We start from the raw sequence: 27,910 nt of genomic DNA on the forward strand, positions 1-27,910 counted from the left end.
CTGTGGCGCCCGGCGCAGCCTTTATCTAGGGGCGGAGGTAGCGCTGTCCGCTCCGCATTGCAGGAGGGCGCTGGCACGATGGAGCGGTGGCTCTTCTGTCTCCTCGGGCTCCTGGCGGCCGGTAAGCGGTGCCGCCAGCCTGGCCTCACGCCTCCTACTCGCGTTTCCCCTCACGCTTAGCGCCGCCGTTCGGGGCTGTGTTGCTTCGTCAGCAGGGCCTGAGAGGGAAGGAGCGGGCCGAGGGCGGTCGGCTCTGTGAGGACGGGGGCTGGGGTGATCTGACCTTAAAGCTGTTTATCTTATCTGAGCAGGACTTGCCGGGCCCGGCTGCCCAGAGGCAGGCAGGGATACGAGGAAGGCGTAGGGAGGGAGAGGAGGCAGCAATAAGGGAGGGTTGGGGTCAAAGGGAGCTTTCTGCCGGGCCCGGTGGCGCAGCCCGGTGTGGGGCCTAACGGTACCGCCCGTAGCGCCGGGGAGCAGGGCCGGCGGCGATGAGGGGGGAGCGAGGATTTTAAGGGCACCTTCAGGGAGGCTGCTGTGATGGAAATGCAGTATGGGGGTGGGGGGAAGTCGCCCAGAAATAGCGTTCAGGTAAACGCAGGGAGAAGAGGGCAGTCCTTGTGAGAAGCCAGCCTTTCCCACTGCTGGTAGGGAAATTACTTTCTCATGGTACTATGGTCGCCATGATCAGTTTGTATCCGTATCTGACACTGTCGTGCAACCATATAACCTCATAAAGCCAAGTAAGAACAATTGGTAGAAGTTGTTTTTCTGCCAGCAGCTCTGTTTATCCTTGGCACTTCAGGCATAGATGGGTGTTAATCCTCTTTCAGATGGCAGGAGGTAGCTTTTTCTGTTGCGTGCTTTTAGCAGCCTTGTTTCATTAAGGTCCTCTGCTCCACGTGGAAAATTCCACTAATTTTGCTGTTTGCTGCCTTTTTACATATTGTTGCTAAGGTGAAAATGGTGGTGGGAAGAATAACTGATATTCGTCTTGAATGTTAGGGCTAGAGGTTAAAAAAGCAATGCTTACGTTTTTTACTTTGCAGAAGCTTAGAGCTGCAGAAATGATTCACAGACTGGGGAGGGTAATACACTTTCAGGTTATGGCATGGAACGGCTAGCAACCCCCAAATTGGAAGGTCTGATACAGTGATGCAAAGTATTTTTTGGAGAATGTTTCTTTAAATCAGATTTTTAACCCTAGAGCTTGTTTGCTTATGAGTTTAACCTGCAACATTTCACGAGTCAATTAAAAAAAACAAGAAACCCAAATACCAAACTAAAACCTGACTAGCCTTTTTAACAGCCATAGGAATAATCAGTTGGCAGACTAGTAAATTATGTAATTGTGATCTTGTATGACTGTACACTAGTCATGTACTTAAGTGGAGTTTTAATATACTGATATGTACATGGTTTAATGGAGAATCTCAGATTTTTGCTTCTGGAAACAAGAAAGCAAATGTGAGCTTTCACTCTCTGTATCTGTCTGCCCTGCACTGAATTGATTGCCATTATTTATAATTTCTACTGGGATTGTTTCCAAATCACTAAAGTCATCGTTGTTTCTTGTGCTTTAAAAGTGAAAGGTATTTGCCTTGAAGTATTTGCCAGGTTTCCTATTAGTATATTTAAGGAGATAGAAAAACCAGTTCAGCAAAGAGAGTTAGCTTGGTCTGCCTGTCAAAGGCATGTGTATGCAACTGAGCATAGCAGAAGACCTGTTAGGCCTGTTTTTCTTTAGGAAGTCACTGTTTTAACACAAACACCTGTGTTTTTCACCCAGGTTCAGTTATAAATGCCAGTTGATTTGCCTATGATAGTATTGGGCAGATTTTTCTGAAGATTTTGCTGTAACAACCTGAAACTGTCTGTCTACTAAGCTCACTCATTAGCTGTATCAAACTCCAGCCACCCTTGGCGTATTCTAATAGAGTTACTTGGCTGGTTTACAGCATGGCTGGTAGGCCACAAGGGTTTTTGGTTGACCTACTTTCAGCACTTATCTGCATCTTCCCTTTAAGGGAGACACGAAGGAATTAAAGCAGGGTATACAGGTCTCAGGATCTCTCCAGACTACTGATGTGCTCTTTGATGGGTGCTTGTCTTTGAGACCAGGAAAGAAGGAAGGCTGGGTGCACAGTTTAAGTAGAGCTCCATTTCTCTTGAGCGGACTTTTTTTGTGGGTGTTTTTGTTTTTTAGTGTGGGGTGGTTTTTTTGTTGTTTGTTTTTTCCTCCTGGTAAAATAAAAGATAAGCTGGGAGTAGAAAGTAAAAGGTTTGTGATTATTTCACACCCTCACACTGCTAAAATAGTAGACTTAATCTTCCCTCCTTACAAGATTTTACGCTAATTTATAATTCCTCAAGCAAACGTCTGTCAGAACATCTGAGGATAGGAAGAGTGAAGGCTGAGTTAGTCTGACTTGAATTTTCGGAAGAATGGGGAGAAAGCAGGTAGTTGGAGTATGCTCTGTAGCTTGCAGGCTTGTTCTGGTTGAGAAGAATGTGGTTTCTAGCAAAAACGTTAGGCTGATGAAGGCCACTACTGTAGTTTAAATTTGGCAAATGATGGAAGATATCTGTATCTCAAAATTATGGCCTGGTTTTCTGAAAGGAATAACAGGGAATACTGTGGGTGTGTGTCACCTTACAACTGTAGCATAATGAAGTGGTGCTTCTGTAGTGCACCAGTCACGTGGCTTGTGTAAACCTGCCCTTGCACAATCTCCTAGTTTGCAGAAGTATAAATAGAAAGAGTTGTTCTTGGTTGTGTCTGGAGGAGCTATGCAAGCTGTTCTGCCTGGTCATGGTCACGCCCAGCAAAACAGGAGATTGCATCTGCAGAGATTCCAAAGTCTGATGTGGTCTTTTTACAATCTCAGTTTGTGCTATTCAGCATACCACAAAGAAGCAGTTGTGGGAATCTGAAAACTGACATGATGTAGAGGGTGAAACAGAAGAGCAGGAGCTTGTCATCAGAACTGAATGTGTCTCCATAAGGTGATGGTAATGTCAGTTGTGATTCTCTGGGAGGTTGGACTGTGCTGTTTCAGGGAGGATGTAATAACATGCAGGAAGCTTTTTACTTCTCCTGAGAAGCAGGACCAGTTAACTGCTGGCTGCCAGTGGGTTTTTGTTTCAATGTCCCATGTGGAACTGATTCTTCAAAGCAGGTTTGGGTCAATGCCTTAGACCTGCATGACAAAAGAGTGTTTGCTTTTTCTTTTCAGATTTACTTGGAGTCTATTTTCTGTTTTCTTTCACTTTTTTAAGTTTTGTGGGGTTTTTTTGTCATTCACTCCATGTGGCAGCTTCTGTATACAATTTGCTGCTGTTAAGATCTCAGAGTTTCTATTACAAGTTAAAAAGTGTACTTCTGTGGACTTTGAAGTGTGTGCATTTATTTCGAGGCAATGCTTGTCTTTGTGTTTGGTCACGAAGAAATGTTTGATTTCAGATACCAGTATTTTTCTTCCTCTTTGAGTGAGGAGACTCATGTTTACACTGTTTACCCTGACTTGTTTTAACCTCTGTTCTCTACTTCTGTAAAAGACTGCATATAGAAGGACTTTCTTGAAGATGCTGAGTAAATAAATCTTGCAATGAGATTTTAATGCTTGTTTTTTTTTTTTTTCCAAATGTAACAATTTAAAATCCTTTGGCTGTTCACATTGGGGTGCAAATCATCAGTATGAAGAGATCAGGCCGTAACTCTTCTTTCCTGCTGTCAGCTGCTTCTATCACTGTACTCTTGGGAACATTATTCTTTCACCTTGGGCGGTACATTTTTCCTTTTCCAGGCTTTCCCATCTCTAACTGCTGTCATCCCTGAAGCTGCTGTTTAACATGTCTCTTTTCATCCCTCTAGCATACTTTATCTGCTCAGCTCTGGGTGTCTGATGTCTTCCCTTTTCCTAAGGGAGCTTCCTGTTGGGTTGTCTTCCATGTCTGGTGTTCATTCTGCAGTAAAGCATTTATTTGGCAGCATTGTGAAAAAAGTATTACTCCCAAGATGACTATTCTGTTTCTTACTGGCAGTGTCCTGAACTGCCCTTTTGTTTTCTGAAGTTTCTAGATGCTTCTAGAATTCACCTGTTCTTGCTGGGACTGCATTGTAACCTGTGGCCAGGAGTTTTGTTTTCTCTTACAGAAGTGACTCTCTGCATAACTAGCAAACTTTGCCATTCTTTGGGGTGTGAATATATTTGTCTGGAGAAAGGGGGATGTTAATACAGAATTTCCAGAGACTTGCATGAAATCTGCCCCCCTTATCTAACCAACCAAATAATCAAGCAAAACCCAGAAGGCATGGGTATGGACAAGTATGTTCAAAACATTTGTGCGTATTTCTACAGGGATCTGCTGCAGGGAGAAATGTGTCTCATAACTTTCTTAACATACTCTGTGGGACTGCTACTGCTGATGACTGCCAGATGCCCTTGAGCATCCAAATCTCTCTTCTAGATTCTGTTACAGAAAAATCTTAGGCAGAAGTTGGGGCTTGCTTGTCAGCCTGCTAACAGCCTCTAGTCAATGTGGAAATTACTCTTTTGCAGCCTTTATAGTAACTGGGACAATTTACTGACAGTAGAGCTTTTTTACTGTCTCTGCTCATCCTGTTCTCTGCTGTCTTTAACTTTTTGATTATTTGTACATACACAAGCTGCTGCTTTTACCATGAGGGAAGCCAAGGAGCATCTGAGGTAAAAGCAATGTTTTATAGCAAAAGTAGCATACCAAAATGTGTTTCCCACTTTGAGGAAGACCCTAATCATGCTGTTAACTCAAAACTTGTGAACTGTGCTAGTTACAGATGTTTAAAGCTTGATACTTAATCAGTAGATACTGGACAGGAAGACTGATTTTTAAGTAACATCTGAAATTATGGCGACAGCTAGCCAGATTTCATCCATTTCTTCTGCAAATTGCCTATAATCCCTCAAATACCTTGGTCATTTTACTGCCTCATCAATTTACTATGCTAAGAGGCATAGTAGACCTTTGGCATGAATTACTAGTGTGTGATGTGGTTACAACTTTTGAAATTCTACTGAAACACCTGCACCGACCAGAGAAGCTGTGAGTATTTAGCTCTTCAGATAACTTCAGGCTGAAGTCAGTCCTTTACTTGTTGACACTTTGTAACATTTGATGAAGAGAAGTTGATCCCTCTTGACTTCTTTTAAGTTAAACACACTTTGCTTTTGCAGTTCTCAAAATAAATGGGGAAAAGTCAGTAACTGGGCATGGAATGGCAGAGATTGGTGCATTCATTTGGTCTATGAGTATTTCTGGGAGATAATGGTGGTTTGTTGTTTTTTTTTTTTTCCCCTAACTTCGGCAAGTGGGGGAGCCTAGGAAAGTGGATCCCTCCTGATGAATAAGTTAATATACTTGGAACAAATTAGACTGTCAAAAAAAGGCTAAGGGCTGACAGCTTCTCAAGTTATCTTCCACATTTGAGTTCAACCTGCTAAAGTTAAGAGCAGGTCATTGCTTTCGTTTTCTTGCCAGCTGCAGATTTTGTGTGTAAAAATGCTGTTTACACCAAATTTTTCCTAGCAGTTTGGTTTGTAAGACGCTTGTGTCTTCAATCCACATTTGTTCTGAACAGTAATTTTCTGGTTTATCCCCAGGCTCTTTAGGGAATATGAGCTGGTGCATATAGAATCCGTATTTGTAGGGATATAACTGCTTATATAAGGTGTTAAATTCTAGGGTGATCACGAAAGTCTCATTAGTAGATACAGCAAAGCTTTGTAGGGGATTGCTTAGGATGCTTTTTCTGAGAATCTTAGGAAGAAATTCAGTCTGGCTCTCCCTGGAAGAAGAGTAACACAGATGCTTCAGGGAAGGGAAGGCTCTTTTCAATAAGGGTAATTACCTAACAATTTTCCAGTAGCTGTCCTTGAAGAATGGTAATCCAGCCATTATAAGCTTTCTTTTAAGTTCCTGTTTCCTGAAGAGCAGTGGAGAACTGAGCTGTGCTTTCACATGCAAGGCTCTAAGCTTTCTACATAGAAAAGGTGGTATTGTCTGAGGGGGCTGTCACCTCTACTTTCCTGACTTCTGACCATATGTTAGCATTTCCATTCCAGATGCCTAGTGTTGAGGTAGGAGGTGGTAGTTATCATTTGAAGAAGTTTCTGGGATACACAGACAGTTGCTGAAGTATATAGGATAATACCACGGTGGAAGCGAATTGCAGGCTTCTCTTTATCTTCACAGCCTTCAAACTGTATTTCGTGTGAATTTCTGGCAGAGCCCCATGTGATGTTCAGTAGCTCTCTGTCACTTGTCAGGACTGTGTTACTGGTGTTCTGGCAGTGTTAGGTTGCTGGCCTGGGCCTTAAAGAAGAGGTTTCTCCTTCCTTTTCTGCTGTTACCCTTCAGCTTTTGAAGTATTTTGATTATGTTGCTGGGCTTCAGGCTGTGTTTCTGTGGCAACACTTGTTCTGGGAGATCACTTCTTTTGTCAGACTGGAGTGTCAGGGTGGGTATGAATTGCTTTTATTTTTGTTTTGTTTTGACAAGCTGCAAATATACACAAAGACTCTGGGGTGCCTGTGGGCTGTCAGCTTGGTTAGAAGCTCAAAAGCTGAAATCTTACACATCTGAAAGATGTACCCTTTATATGTGGGTTGTGTTGCTATGCCCCCTTCTCCTTCCTCCTCAATTTTCTTTTTCTGCTTAATTTGAGAAAAACTTGGTGGAGCAAAGACCTTTTCTTCTGAAACTGAAGAAACCACATATCTGAAATGGTTCAAAAAGGGACAACCAGTGAAGAAGACAAGTAAAGAAACACCCTGGTCTTTACAGATAAACTTGTTTGGTGCTCTAAAAATAGTGGCTTGCAAGAACATCAGGGAAGGGGGGCAAGTTTGGGTGGGCATGACATGTGACTGTTGAGAGCTAATCTACAGAGAAAGGAGACATCTATTTAAAAATGGATGACCTTAAAATAAAGAACAATATATAAAACAAAGGGATGCCAGAGATAACTAAGAAGGTAATCCCATTTGGTTTATCCAGCAAGCATTTAGAGTTGTGTGAGGTTGACTGACAGTGCTTTGTTTCCTCTTGGGTTGCTGCTGTGCTGGGGATGTGAAATACCACATTAAGGTGTCACTCTTCTTGCAGCAGTGGCTATTTTGAGAGAACAGGCAGGATAACTGTAAAGACTCAAAACTTCATTCTGTTATGAAACAGCACATGGTCTCAATGCAGTTCACTGGCGTGTTTGCTTTTGTTGTAATAGAAGTTAATATATGAGGAAAAATGCTGTTTCATAATTAAATGGGAAAATAAGCTGAAGATAAAAATGTTTTGGAAACAATAAAGGATTTCAGGTTATTCTTTACTGAATTTGAAATATCTGAATTAATGCAGAGTTTTTTAGTTTTGTTTTTCTTTCCTGGGACATTCAGAAAGGGAGGTAGGATACTGTTCAGTGAAGGTGCATTCTTTCATGTTAGACGCTGAGTTATGTAATACAAATATTTCAACATAATATAGAATAAGCTAATACAAGTTCAACTATATTTAAGGTCACTGTAGAAGACAAAAAGAAAGAAGCCATGCTTAGGGTGTGTTGTCTTTGTTCAGTAGCTGCTTTCTAAAACATGTGGCCCTAATAAATTTGCCTAGTCATCGTTTGACCAGAAAGATCTGTATGGATAACATTTAATGTAGAGTTGCCTTTCAGAAGGGAAAAACTTCCCCAGTGTCATTTGTAAGTGAAAGGATGCTGCTGTTCCTCCATTTTCTGTAGATGAGTGTTCATCCTTGTGGCGTAGGGAATGCAGGTTTCCTAAATTTGTTGGCTTTTTTTAATGGAAAAGTTATGTAGGCATATTAGCATTTCATCTTGCTCTGATGTTGTGCAGGGGTGAGAATGTCAAGTAATACCAGCATGAAGATGTTTGGGGTGCTTACTTGCATCCTAAAACTAGTTTTCTGTGTTCCCTGACTTAAGTTTGATGCTTCTCATTCTTTGCTGTCCCTGCTGGTCTCAAGCTCTTCTGAGATTTTTGTCTTTGGTCCCCCTGTAGAGGTTTGCCGATATCATCCGTGGCCTTATTCTCAAATAGAAGTGACTGTGTGCTCAGTGGTAGTGCTTTGAGCAGAATCTGAATGAAATGGCCATGTATGCTGCTTCTCAGAAGCTACTCCTTCCAGACTGGCATGACATGATGCAGCAAAGCAGTGCAATCACGTGTGTCAAGTAGTTAACATACTGTCAAAAATCAATTAATTTTAACCCTTCCCCCCAAGAGAATTATCTGCAACCTACACTTTGCTCACCTCAAAGGTTTCAGGAGTACTGCCTTGCTCTTTGGGGCTTTTTTTGCCTCAGTCTTGTAACCTGACAAAACCCTGTTGTTCTACTGATACTGTTTGCTGTGTCCTGGCAAGTCAGCCTTAGTGACTGACTCTGTGTGAGCATTGATTTGGTACAGAAGCCATGCAGCAAGGAATTTGTTAAAGGCATAAAGCCAGAAAAGCTGATAAGTAAGCATAGTTCAGAAGTGTAGTATTTCTTTTGTCCTGCACTTAAAATGACCAGGACGGAGGCTACAAGAAAAAGGAGCTGTTAAATATTCTGCTGAAGCTGCTATGGATCTGAAAAGTCATGCAGTGGCAGGATCTTAAAAGTAAAAAGCCAAACAAAACCTGAAAGTTTATTAAGAGCTAGGTCAAACCACCACAAGTTATGGCATGAATTCCTCAGTTTGCTTTTTAAATGGTCTGCTTGATTGAGAGTTTGAGAAACTGCTTAGAGTAACTATTGTAGTTTTATAGTGTGGTTCAAATAGGGGAGGGGCAGTAATTTTTGCTCTGATTTACAGAACTAAAGGTGTAGGTTAAAAGCTAGACTTGTAAATACTTGAAAGCCCTTAATTCCACTGTTTAAAGTCAAGGTCTTGCTTGACTGTAGCCAGAGCTTAACTGTGCTTGTAGAGCCTTTCTATCACAGTTGGATACCTGTATCTGAAAGGGAAGAAAAACTTTCCCTCAACTAAGTGTATATTTGGTTATTGTCATCCTGCCAGAGCTGACAGCTATTTAGCCGATCAGTCTGACTTAAAACTGAACTATTCTTAGCGATTCCAGATCAATAATGCTGTAGTTTAGAATAGGCTGTCTGTAAATATTTTGTTAACCATACATTACTAGGAGTTTTGAAGTCATTCCTAGTCTTACAAGGAGCCCTAGTGTGCTGTCTTGCTGAAGAATAATACTCAGTCTAGGCTTTTTGCTGGGAGAATGGCAAACTTCTTGTGTAGGAAATTTAACATGCAAAGCACATTTTTCTTAAATGGGTCATTCCTCTGAAATCCAGTGTAAACAGGCTTTATAAATTGACAGCTGAGAGAGCTGCAGAATGCCACCTATAAGGCAGTGTTTCTCTTCTGTTTGATATGCAATGGCTACATACCTAGTAGATGCACTGGTAATTCAGCCATTAAGTTGATCCTCTAATAACTACAAACCAAGAAATAGAATAATAGAATAGTTAGGGTTGGAAAAGACCTTAAGATCATCCAGTTCCAACCCCCCTGTCATGGGCAGGGGCACCTCACACTAAACCATATCAACCAAGGCTCTGTCCAACCTGGCCTTGAACACCACCAGGGATGGGAGTATTCACAGCTTCCCTGCTCAACCCATTCCAGTGCCTCACCACCCTTACAGTAAAGAATTTATTCCTTATATCAAATCTAAACTTCCCTTGTTTAGGTTTTAACCCTTTACCCCTTATCCTGTCACTACAGTCCCTGATGAATCACAGAATTGCAGAATCCCAAGGGTTGGAAGGGACCTCAAAAGAACATCTAGTCCAACCCCCCTGCAAGAGCAGGGTAACCTAGAGTACATCACACGGGAACTTGTCCAGGTGGGCCTTGAATATCTCCAACATAGGAGACTCCACAACCCCCCTGGGCAACCTGTTCCAGTGCTCTGTCACTCTCACAGTAAAGAAGTTCTTCCTGATGTTCACGTGGAACCTCCTATGCTCCAGTTTACACCCATTGCCCCTTGTCCTACCACTGGTTATCACTGAAAAAAGCCTAGCTCCATCATCCTGACACCCACCCTTTACATATTTGTAAACACTGATGAGGTCACCCCTCAGTCTCCTCTTCTCCAAGCTAAAGAGACCGAGCTCCCTCAGCCTCTTCTCATAAGGGAGGTGTTCCACTCCTTTCAACATCTTTGTGGCTCTGCACTGGACTCTTTCAAGCAATTCTCTGTCCTTCTTGAACTGAGTGGCCCAGAACTGGATGCAATATTCCAGATGCGGCCTCACCAAGGCAGAGTAGAGGGGGAGGAGAACCTTTCTTGCCCTACTAACCACACCCTTTCTAATGCACCCTAGGATGCCATTTGCCTTCTTGGCCACAAGGGCACATTGCTGGCTCATGCTCATCCTCCTATCCACCAGGACCCCCAGGTCCCTTTCCCCTTCACTCCTTTCCAGCAGGTCAACCCCCAACCTGTACTGGTACATGGGGTTGTTCTTCCCCAGATGCAAGACTCTACACTTTCCCTTGTTGAATTTCATCAAGTTTCTCCCTGCTCAACTCTCCAGCCTGTCCAGGTCTCGCTGAATGGCAGCACAGCCTTCTGGTGTGTCAGCCACTCCTCCCAGTTTAGTGTCATCAGTGAACTTGCTGAGGGTACGCTCGGTTCCCTCATCCAGGTCGTTGATGAAAATATTAAACAGCACTGGTCCCAGCACCGACCCCTGAGGGACTCCACTGGTCACAGACCTCCAGCTAGATTCTGTGCCATTGACCACAACTCTGCCTTCTTCCTTTCAACCAGTTCTTGATCCACCTCACTACCTGATTGTCAAGCCCACACTTCCTTAGTCCCTTCTCAGCATCCCTATAGGCCCCCTTCAGATACTGGAAGGCTGCTATGAGGTCTCCATGCAGTCTTCTCCAGGCTGAACAGCCCCAACTTTCTCAGCCTGTCTTCATACGGGAGGTGCTCCAGTCCCCTGATCATCCTTGTGGCCCTCCTCTGGACTTGTTCCAACAGTTCCATGTCCTTTTTATGTTGAGGACACCACAACTGCACAGAATACTCCCACTGAGGTCTCACAAGAGCAGAGTAGAGGGGCAGGATCACCTCCTTCGACCTGCTGGTCATGGTCCTTTTGATGCAGCCAAGGATATGGTTGGCTTTCTGCACTGCACGTGCACACTAAAAGGGAATAGGAAAGGGATTGTTCTTCTGTCATAACCTTCCTAGAAACTTTATAGGAATGAAATGGCCTAATTTCTGCTGCTTGCTTGACAGTGTAATTTTACTGCATTTTGTGATGTGAGGATAATGGCTCCTGAACAACACCTACACAGCTAATAGGTTTGAATGTTTTGGTTCTATTGTTTGGGGTTATTTTTATAAACTTTGACAGCAGTGCCTTGTAGGCATAGACTGTGACAGATTTCCTTGGTGCCTGTCTGCTATAAGATTTTTAGGAGTCATACCTTTATTCATAGGTTAGTGCAACATAGGAGACTGGCTGCTGAAGAATTTGAGCCTACCGACAGATGGGATTGTTTATAAACCTAGGAGAAGTTCAGTGTCTTGCTATCCAGGCAGCGTGATAATTAAAGCTTGAAAAGCCAGTTAAAATGTGCAGTTGTGTTGTAGTTTAAGCTCAGCTGGTAACTCAGAACCATGCAGCTACTCGTTCACTCCCCTTTTTCTTTTCCCCCCTCCACTCACGGGGGGATGGGGAGGAGAATCAAAAGAATGTAACTCCCATGTGTTGAGACATGAACAGTCCAGTAACTAAGGTATAACACAACCCCACTACTGCTACCACCAGTACTAAGAATGAGAAGGGAAGTAACAAGGGGAGAAAATACAAAACTAAAAGTGGAAAGGGAAAAAAATAATAAACACAAGTGATGCACAATACAGCTGCTCACCACCTGCCAACCAATACCCAGGCTGAGCCGGGCAGTAATCTGGGCCTTCTGGGTATCTCCCCTCAGTTTTTATACTGGGCATGATGTGCTTTGCTATGGAATATCCCTTTTGCTTGTTTGGGTCATGTGTTCTGTCTCTGCTTCTTCCTGGGCCCCTCCTCCCTGTCACAGCCTGAGACTGAAAAGTAAACATTACTTAGCAACAACTAAAAATATCAGTGTTCTCAGTGTTGTTCTCAGACTGAAGTTGAAAACACGGCACTGCACCAGCTACTAAGAAGTAGTATTGCTAGGTTTTACAAATTGCGTTTTCCAAAAATTGCTACAGCTTAACCCAGGACAAGTTGGTTAACTTGCCCTATGACTTACTAATAGTCTGTCTCTTTACTTGTCTTGAGGAAGACTGTCCAGAAATGGTATTGTGTGTTTTAATTCAAAACTGTAGTTTGCAAGCCATTTTCACATTTGCACTGGGAGGTAATGTCCAGACAATGACCTGATGTGCTTTTTTTTTTATTCCTCCTCCTTTCTCATCCCACAAATTTTTCTGTACATAGTTTTGGAACTGACCAAAAGGAAACAAAGTCCTAATAGATTTAATGGGTTTCAAAACTGTATCATAGAACATGTCTCACATTGTTTTCTGTCCCTCTTTTGCTTCTGGTGCCTGTCTTGAAACTTTATGGTAACTGTTTCGATCTGCAGCTGGCTCTTAAGTCCTCCATGTAGTGTGTGTTGTGGCTTCTGATCCAGTTAGTTTCCTAGAGCTCACTTGTATGAGAAAAGGGTGGTTCACCTGGGAAAAAGAATGCAGGCAACTATTACAGCTAGACTGCTGTTTCAGAGTGGAAGTGATGCAAGGGCAGTAGGGCAGGAGAGCAGAGAAGTTGTAGCTTTGGGAAACAGCTGTCTGAAGTGTAGGTCTTTCCAGTGACCATTTTCTGTTTCATGTGGCAGTTGTGTTTTCTTGTGGTTCTTTTTTTTTTTTTCTTTTTTTTTGTGTGTGTGGCTTTTTCAAAAGGTGGATAATGGGGAATGGACTGCTGAGGTGCAGAGACTCAAGCACTTCAATAGAGAAGTTCAACTGTTAAGATTTTTCTGAGTTCTTTGGCTGCATAGTCTTTATTTCGGACTTATTCTTTGCATTTCAGGACAAACTGCTGGATTGAAATATGCTTAAAACTATTAGTAAAGCTAAGTGGTGTACTGGAGAGGTGGTGGTTATACGATACAGCATTAACCTGCTTGCTTTGCGTGGAAATCGTTCAAATGTGCAACTGTGAAAGAACAATTCTTTTTTTGGCAGCTGTGGCAAGCCCTGTTTTGTGGCAGAAGGACTGTTTGAAGGGTCCAGAGGTATGGTGCCAGAGTGTTCGGACAGCATCACAGTGTGGAGCGGTGAAACACTGCCAGCAGAATGTCTGGAACAAGCCTACCGTCGTAAGTGTGGACTACTGAGACTTCTCACCTGTAACTGAGTTTCCATATGCTGATTAAATTTTATTTTAAGTCTCTGATCAGAGTTAAGTGCTACATCTGTCTATGCCTTTGATATTATCCTTAAGTTGGGTCCTAGTAAAGGTTGCTTTCCACTTCTGACTTGCACAACTTGTCTGCTGACTTTTCTTGTGACCTGTTGCACAATCACCAAGTGATGTGTGGAAAGGAGCTAGTGTAATTGAGACTTGTTCCTCCAATAAACTTACTCCTAATTCGTAGAGCCTTTTCTTATCATTTGAGCAATGCCAAACTGATAGGCATATTACAGAAAATATGTGCTTTTTTAGGTCTTACAAGTTAATGTTCCACAATAGATGCAGCATATACTAAGTTATGAAAGCAACAACAGTAAATAATAGTACATTTAGTGTGACTTTTCAAGTTGCATTTGTATTAAATATGAGTGCTGCTTTACTAGATGTAGCTGTAGTTTGTGGTATTGGTTCACAATTTTCTAGGGGGAAAAGGCATTGTACTTAAAGACGCATTCAGTCTACCTTGGCTATATCTGTGTCAAGTTACGTTTCAGTTTGTGGAAAAGTAGGGAATGTCAATGGCAGAGCACAACCAAAATGTGTGAAGTGTCCTAAAAAATTCTTAGATTTCTAGTAAGTGTGAACTCTGAAGAGTAAGGTGAAAGAGGTTCAGGAGAATGATTCTCAAGGCAATGTACTTTATACTTCAAGGGAGATGGCACTAGGTAAAATGAGCAAGTGGTAGCATGCTTGATTCTTCATACCATGTTTATGTACTGAAGAAACTGGAACTGAACATGCTTGGAATAGCCTTACTATTTAAAAACATCTCTTTCCACCCCAGCTGCAGCCCGTATTTCTTCCTTAACTTCAATTCCAAATGTGAGACTCGTTCTTTACATTGTTATTTGCACGCTGCATTTACAGGTACTTAAGTCTGTCTTAAACTAACTCTACTTCCTTCTCCAGAACAGTATCCCCTGTGACTTATGTAAGGAACTTGTGACAGTAGCTGGCAAAGTTTTGAAGGATAATGGTACTGAGGTAAGTACAGCTCCTCTGCTCCTTGCCCCAAGGCATTATTTAATTTTATTGTCTTATGATCACAAGGTGAGGTGGTGGAAGGGGGTAGTCTGTGTGATTTTCTTTTTTTTTTTTCCCCAACATAAGCAGCAGATGTTGAAAGTGGACAGAGTACATATGAGAAAAAGCTTTTAAACAGCCTTTTCTGGCTTAGAAATTAGCAAATCCTCTCATGCTCTAACATCCCTGAGTGACTGTAGAAGCTTAATAGAAATGTTTCTTGTGCCAGTGGGACATCAGTCTTCAAAGGTAGGATACTGCAGTCGCTAGACTACACCAAGTAGACTTTATTCTGGTTGTGGGTGAATCTTCCCTTTTTCTCTTGTGAACCTGGGAGTACTTTATATAAACAATTCACTGTCCCATTGGTCCGTAATTTCACTTCCTCTTCTTAAATGTAAGTCCTCTGTGCTGGCAAGACTGTTGTGCAGGCTTTGCAAGCAGTATTTCATTTTCACTTTGTTAACATCCCATTGACCTAGGCTCCAAGCCTAGGGAAGACAGAGCTACAGTGTAAAACCGCATTCTAGTTTTGCTTCCCAGCTGCTTGGACCTTGCGTGAGTCCAAGGGGCTTTTTTTTTCTGGGGGGTTTATTACATGTTTTGGGAATGAAAGAGTATTTGAGACAGACATACATACGTATTTTGATAGTCTATAGCTCACCTCATCTTTTATAGGATGAGATCCGCTCTTACTTGGAAAAGACATGTGAGTTTCTTCCTGACCAAGGCCTGGTCTCTGAGTGCAAAGAAATTGTGGATTCATACCTACCTGTTATCATGGATATGATCAAAGAAGAGCTAGTAAGTAGATAAGTTTGCAACTGTTGGAATTGAGAGTTTTGTTCCTGTCAATGCTTGAATTTCTCTTTCATAGAATTTCTCTTTCAAAATTGTGCATATGACTTTTCAGTCTTGTATGGATCACTGGTGTTGCAGTTAATGATGTAAGTTTGAAAACTGTTTCCTTGCTGTGAAACACTTCCATGTTTTAGCTGAATGACTTTGTACTCTGAACTTCATGTAAAAGTGCTGTCAGTCTAGGGCTTTATATATGTATTGTATCTCCCCTAGGATAAACCTGAAGTTGTATGTAGTGCCCTTGCACTGTGTCAGTCCCTTCAGAAGCACCTTGCAGCAGTGAAACTTCAGAAACAGCTCCAGTCAAATAAGATACCAGAGCTGGATTTCTCTGAACTGGCATCCCCATTCATGGCTAATGTGCCTCTTCTCCTTTACCCTCAGGACAAGCCCAAGCAGAAGTCAAAGGTAAGGGTGCAGTGCTATTTCAGTGTGCAACTGAAGCTCTGAAGCAAAAAACATGCACTTCAGTGCTCCTTTGCATAACAACTTGATTCTCAGTAAGGGATTGCTGTACTGGGTACTTATTAAGCTGATAATTTCTTATGTGGGTGACTGTCTTCTATTGAATTTTGTGCTGCTGTGTAAAGGCAACTACCTTTTTCCTTGAGCTGTGAGTTTAAAGCTAAGTAAGATGATAACTGTAGCCCCTGTGGACCATGGGTATAATCCTGGATTAACAACCTCAGTTTATAAAGACAAGTCTTGTGTTAGGCTCTTCCCATCCAGGATTGTGTAAGTCAAGCAGGCCTTCCTGGAAGAAATTTCTTCTGTGAGCAAGTCTGACACCAGTGTTCAAAGGAGGAGGAATTCTCTGGCATTCTGAGTAATCTCCTAGATGTGCCCTTTGGGGGAAGCATGGTCTCTGAATCCAGAGGTGACAGACTGAATCAGAAAAGAACAAATAGTTGACAAAGGGGAGTAGATGAGACAATGAGTTTGTGAGTAGAGGCTGCATCTTGATAGCAAGTCTAGATACAGGAGTTAAACAGTCAAGTGGGTGGAAAACAAGCTGCAGTGCATGGAGCATGTAAGATATATACCAGACTTGGAAACCTCCCCGCTGTGGTCTGTAACAAAACAAAGATTTTGAAGATTGGGTATCTTACCAGGTTATCTTGGGTTTCAGAGCTGAGTAGGTACCTAATCTCCATCTAGTGGCTGGTGCAGATACCAGCAGTAGCTTGTCTATTTGTATTAGCTTAGGCTTTTAAGTATTCAATAGAGTATTAAGGTTTGTATATAGTTTAAAATAGCTTTTAAAACTTGGTAGTATCGGAAGCTGCTAAAATGTGTTATGTGAAGATATATCAACTTGTTTCCTCTTACTCTTTGTCTAGGGAAGTGGGGATGTATGCCAAGACTGCATTAAGCTGGTTACTGATGTTCAGGAAGCTGTGAGGACAAACTCATCTTTTGTAAAGTCTTTGGTTGCTCATGCTAAGGAGGAGTGTGACCGTTTGGGACCTGAAATGTCTGATATGGTAGGCGCTTTTTTGTTGTTGTTTAAAAATGTGTTCCTGTGTACACACATAAACCAGTTTGTTCAGTGCTTTCATCCTCTCAGTATAATCTCTAATGTAACTAAAGAGAGTGTGTAACATGTAGGATATGTTACATGGTATAACAATAACAGGCAGGGTAATGTGGTTGTATCAGTGAGGGAGAGTGCTTTTGCCCTAAGAGGAAAAGGACTTATCAAATAAGCAGCCATGTGTGCAATGATTGTGTAACCTGAAATGCCATCCTATATTTGGGACAAGGTCTGAAAGACAACAGTTAAGTAGGTTAAAGTTAATTAATACCTTGAAGTATTAGAAAATTCTAAATTAACTTTACATCTTAAATGGCTTGATATTTACAAGACTCTTTTCTCACTTCCTGCAGTGCAAGAACTATATCTCTGAATATTCTGACTTGGCTATCCAAATGATGATGCACATGGTAAGATCAATAGAACATAATATTTGCTCTTAGTTCATTTTTTCCACTTTGTGTAGCTAATATATGGAAACAGGAAATATTTACTGTAGTCAAAAGTCTGAGAACCCTTGTTATGTAAGTCTTGGTGTTAACTCTTTGAACTTGGCATTTAATTGAATAGTTAAGTTCAATCTTAGAATGCTTTCTTTAGTGCTTTCCTCTTCATTCACAAACACTTTAGTGGTGCAAAAGCAATCTTACCTGTTGAAATACAGGAGATGGGTTACCTATGTTCCTTGATACTCTTATCTCAGTCCTGTACTTACACCACTGCCCTCCTCCCCACCAAATACTGTTCAGCATATTAGAGTTCATCCTTGTCACAGTACAGCAAAATTGATTCTTATATTAAAGATAATGTGTCTATTTAAAGCAAGACTAAATATTCTTCTTCTGGAATTGCTATCTCTAAACTCCTTATAGGATTCATGGAAAGGGTAGGAGCCATGGAGAGTGAGTGGTACTGCACCAGCTCTTGTCTTCTGTAGCTATGTATAAAATATTTTATCTCTGACCACCTTCATAGCACCTCTTTATCCAGTGATCTCAAAGCCTTTAAGAAAAAAGGTTAAGCCTTTCCTTAGAGAGTGCAGTGCCTGGATGCCTCAAGTAACATAACAAATTATAGGTGAATTTATGAATAGAGTATGTGACAGACTTGAACCTGAATTTGGCAACATAGTGGCTGTTGTTGCTTTCTTTGTGGTATTTTCTTTTGGTTGGTTGGTTTGAAGTTTCTAAAGGCTACTTACAATTTTACACCGCTTCTTAAGCGTTTGGAGGGGAAGTAGATCTTTTTTCCAAATACAGTTAGTTTCTCATTTTAAGCATTGCATTGCAGTGTGGTGTTAATACCTGAAACTAGAATGTGACCACACCTTGCATCTGGCTGAGTGTTCATACTCTTTGGAACTAGTCTTGCCCAGTGTGCTTTAATAACTTTGAATAAATAATGCTGGTTAGCATTGTGCAACTAAATGAGTTGCTGTAGCAATGCTAAGGATCTTTTGGATGGGGGACCATGTCATATTCCATCATTTTGGACAGTATATGCTGTTCCAAGTACCTGACATTTTTTTCTCTTAACTGTTATCTTTAATTTCTCCTTTCTTCTTCTGTCTCCAATCTTCTCTGTCAACAGAAGGATCAGGTAGGTGAGCAACTTGCCTGTGGTGATAGCCTGCTTGTAGTTCATTTCTTGCTCTCAAAGGGCTTGTAGTTCACTTCTTGCTTGAACAGCTGTTTACGTGGTGTGATTGAACTCAGTGTTGACAGATACAAGGGATATTTATGTAATTAAAATAGGAAAGACTATAGATTTCTCCTCCAGTGGTTATTCCTACTTGCAGGTCCAGATACCAGTTTGTGCTACTAAGATTTCAGTTTGATTAGGCTTTGGGCACTAGAGCAGAAAATATGCTCACTCTTGTACGAGAAGGGTAGATGTAGAAGGAGCAGGCCAGTGGCTCCTGTCAGCTTCTGGTTTGAAGTCTGGCCTCAAAAGGCCTTAAGTGAAGCTGTCCCCAGGTCTTTTCTTGCTTAACCCTTAAATTCTGGAGAATGATATAGATGTTTGGAGTACATGAATTGAAAAGAAGATGCAGGAGGCCTTTAGGCTCCTGCTTTCTAGAGCTGTTTGGGCTTTTAATTTAACCAGTCCTGGGAGACCTTGTGTCTGTCATCTCTCTGTGAGAGAGCATGCTGTGTGTATGTGGGTGTTGCTGTAACATTAATATCTGTAAATGCTTCTTACAATGCATGAACCAAAGGGCTTGACTTAAAGATACTGCCTGGAGTAGTCTGAAGCAGCACTGTATCTTTGCGATAGATACTGCTTTTGCCTGTGCATGAGGTTGTGGCATGATATATTAACTGTTGCATAAGCTTCTGCTGTAAGAAGCTTGATGCCTGGGTGACAGGGTATGATCTTCTAATTATTTGTAGGACCAAAGGTAACTTTTTTAGCTTAAGTATTCAGGTGTGGAAATTCAAGTTTTGCATATTGCTTTGGACAGCCTTTCTCACTTTGTGTAGGTATAATGTGGCCTCCTTAGAGCAATTTACCTCGTGTCTGGGATTTACATTTTGCATTTAGTAATTGTCTAAGTAGCTGCAGACTGAACTTCCACTTCTGGGGAAGAAGAGGGAGCAGTGAGTGAGCAGCTGCGTGGTTCTGAGTTACTGCCTAGGCTTAAACCACAACAGTAGTATGGTTTTTAAAACCTTTGAGAGAGGGTTTGTTTCTGTTTGCTCTTTACCCTCTTACCGTGGTAAGAATATTTGAAATAATTACCTCTACTGCTTGTAAAAAGGGTTAAGCTTAGGTTTTAACATGGTTAACCTTTGTTTTTTTATAGGCTGTTTTCAGTAATGCGGAAATGTGTTTCTTTTTGCAAAAAGTGATGTTACTGGATGATTTAAAGAAGGTAGTTTGTGGATGAGAAAAGGAGTCCTTTCTACTAGCGTTCCTTTCAGCTTTTGGGTGAACTCTGGAGTTAGGATGCTTAGTCTCTTCTGTGATTACTTTAAAGCTTTCAGGGGAGCAGCTTTGTGGATGCAGATTTAATGCGATGCTGGTGGCCTGTTTTGGTGTTGGTAGCTCTTAAGTCAACTCCTTTGAAGGGCTTGCATAGCTCATGATAAATGGGGGTTTTAAATGGATGTATGTAATCCTCCTCAAAGAAAAGATGCTAAACTTCATCTGGTAGTTGTCCTGCCTATAACCATATCAAATGCTTTGGCAATACTTGAAGTAGAAGTAGTCATTAAACTTCTAGTTATGTTGGAGCCTTTTAAAACTTTGTGCCTACTCGCAGGCTCCATAGAAAGGGCAGAGTCTTCTAGGCTTTTAAAAATTGCTTATACATATCTTTCCAGCAACCAAAGGACATTTGTGCCATGGTTGGGTTCTGTTCTTCTGTGAAATCTGTTCCCCTTCGGACTCTGGTACCAGCTCAAGTGGTTCATGAAGTAAAAATGGAAACAGTGGAGGTAAGGCAGACTTTCTGTGCTCAACAGCTTTACCTTCCTTTTAGCTTTAGTGTAATGAAAAAGGTGAAATAGAAAAATACTAGCTTTTATGTGTAGAAAAATTCAAGTCTCCCTGCATATAAATTCCCGGCTGCCTTTTGTTTCTGATGCCTATCTGTTAAGTAGGAGAGCTGATTAATTTGTTTAGAATAGCAAAGCCTATGTTAAATTGAAGCTATATGGTAATGGTTAGGATTAAAATGGGAACTCCTTTTCCAGTAGTAGTGTGTATAGTAAATGTTCTAAATGACACCTCAAATGTTAGAGGGAAAACTGCTGAATTTGAATTTTTCTCTACATTTGGAGTTATGCTTTGATAACTTTTAAAAATGCATTAGCACTTTGCACATGCGGATGGATGATCACAGAATGCTGAAGCTCTTGAGTTTGGAGGAGCACTTTAGCTTCCCATGGCCTTTGAGCAAGACTTGGGCTGAGGATTTTTAAGAAAGAGGAGTCTTGAGGTCAGTTAACTTGTTTAACAGGCTCCAAACAATTTCTCTCAAGTCCCTCAATTTCTGTGTTTTTTCTAGAAGCAAGAGTGTATTAACAGTGTATTCTAATGAACACTTCAGATTTTCCTTGACTCCAGTTACTGTGGGGATGTTTATTTCTCCATGTCTGTTAAATTCAACTTCCCTCCTTATACAGTCTGTGGATTGTGGTCTTAATTGTCATGACTCTTCATTCAGAAAGGGTTTTTACCGAGACCATTAAGGTTGGTTTTGGGTTCTTTCTGGCCTTCTGAATCCAGCTCAAACTGGCCAGCTTGGTAAATGAGTAAGTGTGCTGCACCTGAATGTGAATGCTGTTAAACTAATCTGTTATGAATTGTTCCTGTCAAATGATCAAGTGCTGATTTATTGTTTTGTGTTTCTTCTGTGTGTGCTCAGAAAGCCACAGTTCAAGAGAAAGCTCTTTCCTTGTGTGAAATATGTGAGACCATGGTGAAAGAAGTGACTGGCCTTTTGGAGAGCAACAAGACAGAGGTGTGTAAGTGGTGGAAATGGTACTTCTTCCTAGGCTTTGACTGAAGTGGGGCTGTAGGGTGAAGGAAAGTTATTTCTATTATCTATTTTCATGAGAGCAAGATTTCCATCCTGTGTGGGACAGAGTAAGAAATCATACACTAATGAATTGTGTGAGATTTTTTTTTTTTGTTCCTCATTTGCTATATATGCTTTGTTATGCTTCAGGAGGAGATTGTACATGAAATGGAAGTGGTATGCTACCTGTTCCCAGCAAGTGTCAAGGCCCAGTGTAAGGACTTCATTGATGTCTATGGCCAGGCTTTGGTTGACATGCTCTTGGAGGCAACAAGTCCTGAAGCTGTGTGTGTTATGCTGAAATGCTGTGCTGCCAACAAGCCTCCACCACCACCAGGTTGGTAATGAGGAGTCACTGGTATTGCAAAATGAGCTGATTCATCTATGATTATATCTTATTTGAGAACATGTGCTTTAGTACTTTGCTGCCTCCTTTCTTCTATCTGGGGGAACTACCTAACCACTAATGCCTGATTTTTGGTGTGGTTTTTTTGTTTTTTTTTTCTCAGTTGTAGTGAAACCTGCAGATGGCTTCTGTGATATCTGCAAGATGGTGGTAGCTTATGCAGACAAAGAACTAGAGAAGAATGCCACGACAGCTGAAATTGAAGCTTTACTGGAAAAAGTGTGTCACTTCCTGCCAGAGTCTGTCAGTGATCAGGTAAAACACTTGTGCCAGGAGGCAGGCTTAAAAAACAGTGGTCTGGTTGATGGTTGGGCACTGTCCTGGTTGATTTGGTTTGGTTTACATAGGCACTACAGTGACAGTTATGCTTACATCAGTTTTTGAGTGTTTCACCTGATGGTCTGTTGCTTTTACATATGCACCACAGTGATAATCATGCTTATTTTGTTTTCTGAGGCTTTCACCTGATATTCTGTCTACATGCTAATTTTAGGTGCGTCTCTCAAGTGTGTCTACTTCTGCTATAAATGTCCAGGTACTCATAATAGAGGTATCTGTGTTTGACCAACTGGCTTGGTCTGTAGCTGGAGACAAACTTTCCACAGGTGCAGCTAGGACTGACTTACGTTTAGCAACCTGATCCTTCCTAGGTTTCTCTCTTTACTAGTTAACACCAAAGCATAGCAGCTTCTCATGTGTGGCAGAGCAAAAAAGATGGAGCAGGCTTCATCTGGGGCAGTCAAGTGACCACACAGGCCTTGTGTTGCATCCTGCCTTCCGGTCAGAACAGGGCAGATGGAGATGAACAGAAGGACAAAGCATCTTGCAGAGTATTTGGAAAAAGCATCCTCTAGTATATTTTAGGAGAGTAATCAGCCTTCCTCTGCTGGAGGTTGAAAAAAGTTCGGGGTGCAGGAGGATTAGGTTTTCACACTTCCCATCTGTGGCTGTTGGCAGACCTTTGAATAGATGGAGACTTTTAAGGGACTGAATTGGCTGTATGGATTGTTGTCCTAATTTGCAGTCAGTAAAGGTTTGCCTGGAAATGTTCTGAGAACAGTGGGTGGGAACAGCTGAAAGGGGTTTTTTGTTGTTGGTTTTGATTTTTTTTTTTAATCAATACTGATCCTGTTCAGGGGATTAACAAAGTAGTTGGAAGTAGGCTGGCATAATTTAATTCCAGTGAGACAGCAAAAAGCAACACCTGTTAGGCCACCACTATCAGGATTTCCCTGGAAATCTTTTTAGGTGGTTGCTGGGTGTCGGCAAGTGGCAACTGCTTATATGCATAGCTTAAAGCAGCTGTGAAACAGCTATTTCTGCTAACTGCTGTGAGGCTGTTTAATAGCTGTGGTTCACTTATTAATTGGTGCTGTTAGTCTCTGCTGAGGATGCCAATGTCTTCTGTGCTTTGGAGATGACCTCTCCACTAGAGGGCTGACTGTTACTCATGTGAAGCATTCCTCCTGCTGCTGGGTCTGAAGTGAATAGTAACTACTTGGGCTAAAAGTGCTTAAGAGTCATTACTGCATTGCTGCCATCCTGTCCAGGATGTTTGTCTCCAGCTTGTTTAGTGTGCTTTCCTCAGTACGTTTACAGCAGTAATGCTCACAATTAGAGACTAAGCTTTGCAAACCAAAGTCTGTCCTGCCTGGTTCTTTTCCGAAAGTCTGTCCTGCTTGGTTCTTTTCCTTTTGATCCCTTTCTCATCATAATGCATACAGTTGCAGGCAGGTATAAGGTAGCAACAAATGATGTAACTGTGTGATTAGTGCAGTGCTGAGACTTTTTCAATCTGCAGAGCTCCAGCCTCTGCTTTATTAGTTTGTTACCGGGATGTTTAGAGTAGTGTACAGGCCTGCCTGCTGAAGACCATATCTTCCTCTTCTAGGCTTTAACAGAATTTATCAACCTGTTTTGTTACAGTGCGTTCAGTTTGTGGATCAGTATGAACCTATGGTTGTGCAACTCTTGGCAGAAATAATGGATCCCACTTTTGTTTGCACTGTGAGTATTGCATATACTTCTATTAAGTATAGGCTCCGATAGCCTTGCCTGCTCTTCTGTATGCCTTTCAGTGTCTAGCATGCACTGACTGCTGGAATAAAAGTTGTCACGCTGAATGCTTGGAGCAAATATGGTTGTGCAAAGCCTCAAGCTTACTGAATGGACAGCTGTCTGAGTGCCAGCCTTGTGCAAGGAAGGACAGAGAAAAAGAGCTGCCAGTGATTATCTGCTGTTGAGGTTCAGTAGTAGTGTGATGAGAAGTTAAATGACATTTATTGAGAAAGCTTCCTTTCTAGAAGCTCTGTTTCTCAGAACTTGATACAAAGAAGCGCTTGCGGTAACTTAATTCTTCCTTGTGTCAGATTACTGCTTCATGTTCAGCTGCAAACATGACTGCAGTTGTTAGTGGAGCATAGTGCTGTGGGAGCTCCTGAAGCTCAGTCAGGTAGAAGCTCAGATGTAAGGCTGGAGTTGAGATCTCTTGGTGCAAATAGAAAGATGCTGACCACTGCTGTTCTTTTTGCAGAAACTTGGAGTCTGCGGATCAGCTAAGCAGCCTCTCCTGGGGGATGATGCTTGTGTTTGGGGTCCAGGTTACTGGTGTAAGAACATGGAGACTGCTGCTCAGTGCAATGTATGTAAAGCAGGATTCTGCCTCAAGTTTTTTTTATTGGTCCTTGAGAGCTCCTTATAAGTGACTTTTCCAGCTTCTACACCACACTTTCAAGTGGATGAACTCCAGCTTCAGGAAGCAAAAAAGCACTAGCTAGAGATGGTTGAGTTTCATTAGAGGGTCTTCCATAGCCCTTAGCTTTATTAAAGATGGCTTCCACTTACTTTTGTTCATATCCCCCACCTGTGTGCTAGCATTTCAGAATCTATAGTAACATGTAGTGTGATTTATATTTAGTCTGTGTTCCTGTGTCCAACAGATCATGTCACAATCTCTCAACAGGCTCTAAGATTTGGCTTCCAATGTTGTGGGGTGATGCTTTCTTTGCCACACCTTAGTTGCTAAGGGTCATCAGCATTCTTTCCTGAAGCTTCTTGGTGGGGAGAAAGATGTTGTTCTAGTCCTTTCTGGAAACACTTATTTTCAGAGAAAGAGATTTGCCCCAAGATCTTGGCTCAGAACAGGGTATTGGATTGTAATGTGTAGATGCACACATCTTTGCAACAGGCTTTTTTCCACTAACGTACACTATTTCTTTCCCTTTAGGCTGTTGATCACTGCAAACGTCATGTGTGGAACTAGAAGAAGAATTTCCAGTTCTGAAAGTTTGCCATGGCTCTTAAAAATGTGGGCAGAGGTTGGCAGAGAGCTGCATCTCAAATGTCCCTCCTCTCTGCCTCATTAACAATTTGACCTTCAAGTTCTTTTATTGTAACTCTTCTGTAGCAGTGCTGCCCTTGAAGGATCTGATCTTCATTGTTGACTTCACAAAGATATTTTTGATTGTACAGTTTAACTCATTATGCTCCTAAAAAATAGTCAGTGTGTTGTAGGTTTTTAATTGATAGGCTGAAGTGTTTTTTAGGTGCTGGAGAGAATGGCAAAGAAGGTGAAATGAGGCAAGGCCATGATCTTTTAATTTAAAAAAGAGCAAGATGGTGACTAAATTTAAATATGTTTTCCTGTAGTCAGCATTGGGAAGATTACATGCTTTGCATTTCTAACATCTGGCTGGAATTGTCATTTTCAGTGTAACCCTAGGGAACTCTTTTAAGAGATAATGCTGTACCTGGGAATCTCTTTGGTTGGAATTTTCAAAGCTCTGCAAATGCAGAGAAGGGGCTTCTTGTGCCCAGCTAACTTTCAAAGTAACTGGTACCTAAAAAGATGCATTTGCATTTGAGTGACCATGCTTATAGCTTGTTGTAGTGTTACAGTTAAGGAAACCCTCCTTCAAACTTTGATCATGTCCTTTTTATTTCCTTGGACTACTTGATATAAGCATGGGTGTGCTACTGTCAAGCCCTGTGGGATTTCAGTCTTTTGAAGCATGCTGATGTACTTAAGGAATGGCTCCCTTTTTTCTTACCCTTGTTGCTCAATTCTGCTTAGTCTTGCAGCTTCCTACATGCAAACAAATGGGTGCCAAGGAGGTGGAGTGAGCTGGTTTGGTAGAAGATGGAGGTGCAGAAAAAGTCAGCAAAAGTCAGCAGGGGCTGTGCATGTCTCAAAAGCAAGTTCAGCATAGAGGGCAGAATGCAGGGAAAAATGGGTTTCATTGTAAACCACTGGTTTGTTCCTTGATCTGTTTTTGTTCTTGTGGCATATTTTGGTTATGTAAAATTTCAGAGGCACTGTGATGTTCACAAACAGTTTCCATTGCTGCCACCCATTCTCACTTGACATTCACCTTTCTGAGTAAAGTATAATTTTTTTCCAGAGCTTCCATTTCTGTTGGGAAGTGTGTCTGAGTAGCAAGTGGAGATGGCAGAGTTAAGAGCACTGTAGTAGGTATTTGGCAGCTCTGCTGGCATACCTGACAACCTGCTTTTCACGCCTCTGCAGCATCCCACTGAAATGGCCTGAACTTCTGAACAAAAGTCTTTTGAGACAGGCTGCTGCCCTGGGAACAAGTCAGGCCCTTGAGGTATATAGGGCCCTTGAATGAGAATCATGCTTACATTGCTTGAGATGGACCTTGTACTGCTTAGTAGCATTCAGTATGTGGTTCTGGTCAAGTTAACCCCCAAAACAGAGGCACCACAAAGTAGCTCTGAGGAGGCCTTTTGGAAGGAGAAGCTTGGCAGAGGTGGAGCTTTGAAAATTCCAGTCCTGTTCAGAAAGGAGCTGGCAATGCTGCTGTTCTGTGTGGTGTCTTGGGTGAGGCAGGAGCTCCGGTAACTGCTTTAGAAGCAAGCAAAGTAATTTTCATGCTGTTTTAATGAAAAACCACTTGACTGCAGCTTTTTTTAGTTACTACATGTACATGCTAAATGTCTGGGCAGTGTTGACAGATAGCAGTACTGGTTGATCTTTCCTGTTTGCATTTGTACAGAACACTGAAGCACCTGTGGCTCTAAACATGAAAATAATCTTCCCTAAAAATGTAAAATAGCTACAGCTTTCTGTCTTGGCGGGCTTGTGCAGTGGTTCCCATGGTGTATCCCAGATGGGGTGGATATGCCGGATAGGAGGAAATGGGCTCTCTTCAGCATTGCTGCCCTGAAGGTACAGGTTGGGTTACACTACAGCATGTAGTATGGTATGTGATCTTTTTAACTAGATGGTGTTCTCTTAACACGATGAATTGAGACTTGCTCTTCCATGTTGGCAAGGTTTTAATTTTCTTGGGTTTTTAGTAGTGAAGGATTATGCTAGCAACCTGTTGGTAGAGGTGAAGTGGGAGAAATCCTGTGCTGCTGCTGGGAGTCTCTTTAGGCTCTTTTCCTGTGGACTGTGGCACCTGACCTGCTTGAGTTACGCTGGGGGAACACGTGCTTTCTGAAGAACATTGTCTTGATTTTTGCACAAAAGCTTCCTTACTGAACAATAAAAACCTCTGTAAACCGATGTGTTTCTTTACTGCGTGCTAGTTGCTGAAGGGTCTTGCTAGCTTCCCCTTTGCTGCGGAGTCAGGAGGAGGCACATCCCAAAATGTCAGTGGGAATCAGGCTGAATGACAGGACTCTAATTCCCATTGAGTTGCCATTGTCTTGCAGTATGCATGTCCCATCAAGCCTTTGCTATATTGAGCACAGTTGCAGGTTAGAGGCTTGCCAGGGATTGCACCGCTGTTCTCTTCCCTGGACAAACACAATGCCTGATGTGAGGAAACAGCCCTGTGTTGCAATTCCTCTGCCTGCTGTGGGCTGGAGGGAGTTCTTGCTGAAGCTGCTTGATACCAGGCTTCAGTGCTGACTTGCATTTAATGTGGCTGCTCCCCTTTTGTCTTCATTCCTTGTTTTGTTTTGAATAAAATGTGACTTTTAAAGTGTTTTAAGCAAACTATGAGGCTATCACTCAATACACAATTAATTCAGTTGTCCTAAATTTAATGGTCTTTAATATTTTCACTACTGACTTTTTTTTTGTAAGAGCTGATACACTCATCC

At 41.8% G+C, this 27,910-nt stretch overlaps 1 protein-coding gene across 3 annotated transcripts; it reads left to right on the forward strand.

Annotated features, from left to right (window-relative positions):
• PSAP (prosaposin) lies at positions 1–27,368 on the forward strand. Of its 3 annotated transcripts, XM_031053462.1 has the most exons (16): positions 1–121; positions 13,261–13,394; positions 14,399–14,473; positions 15,191–15,316; positions 15,587–15,781; positions 16,714–16,857; positions 17,261–17,317; positions 18,498–18,506; positions 19,714–19,782; positions 20,234–20,347; positions 21,280–21,375; positions 21,583–21,769; positions 21,942–22,093; positions 23,765–23,845; positions 24,372–24,479; positions 25,065–27,368. In XM_031053462.1, exons 1-16 carry the CDS (start codon positions 79–81, stop codon positions 25,098–25,100), a joined length of 1,626 nt encoding a protein of 541 aa, XP_030909322.1. In that variant the 5' UTR covers positions 1–78; the 3' UTR covers positions 25,101–27,368. The 3 variants fall into 3 exon arrangements, with proteins under 3 accessions (XP_030909322.1, XP_005154054.1, XP_030909321.1); XM_005153997.2 differs by lacking the exon at positions 19,714–19,782; XM_031053461.1 differs by lacking the exons at positions 18,498–18,506; positions 19,714–19,782.
• The last annotated feature ends 542 nt before the right edge of the window (positions 27,369–27,910 follow it).

Source organism: Melopsittacus undulatus, chromosome 4 (genome assembly GCF_012275295.1).
Source record: "Melopsittacus undulatus isolate bMelUnd1 chromosome 4, bMelUnd1.mat.Z, whole genome shotgun sequence".
Taxonomy (NCBI): Eukaryota; Metazoa; Chordata; class Aves; order Psittaciformes; family Psittaculidae; genus Melopsittacus; species Melopsittacus undulatus.

Coding starts and splice junctions, on each gene's coding strand:
- PSAP (XM_031053462.1), top strand. CDS start 79: ATGGAGCGGTGGCTCTTCTGTCTCCTCGGGCTCCTGGCGGCCG. Junction 15,317..15,586: donor ATATGATCAAAGAAGAGCTA/GTAAGTAGATAA, acceptor TATCTCCCCTAG/GATAAACCTGAAGTTGTATG. Junction 20,348..21,279: donor TAAAAATGGAAACAGTGGAG/GTAAGGCAGACT, acceptor GTGTGTGCTCAG/AAAGCCACAGTTCAAGAGAA.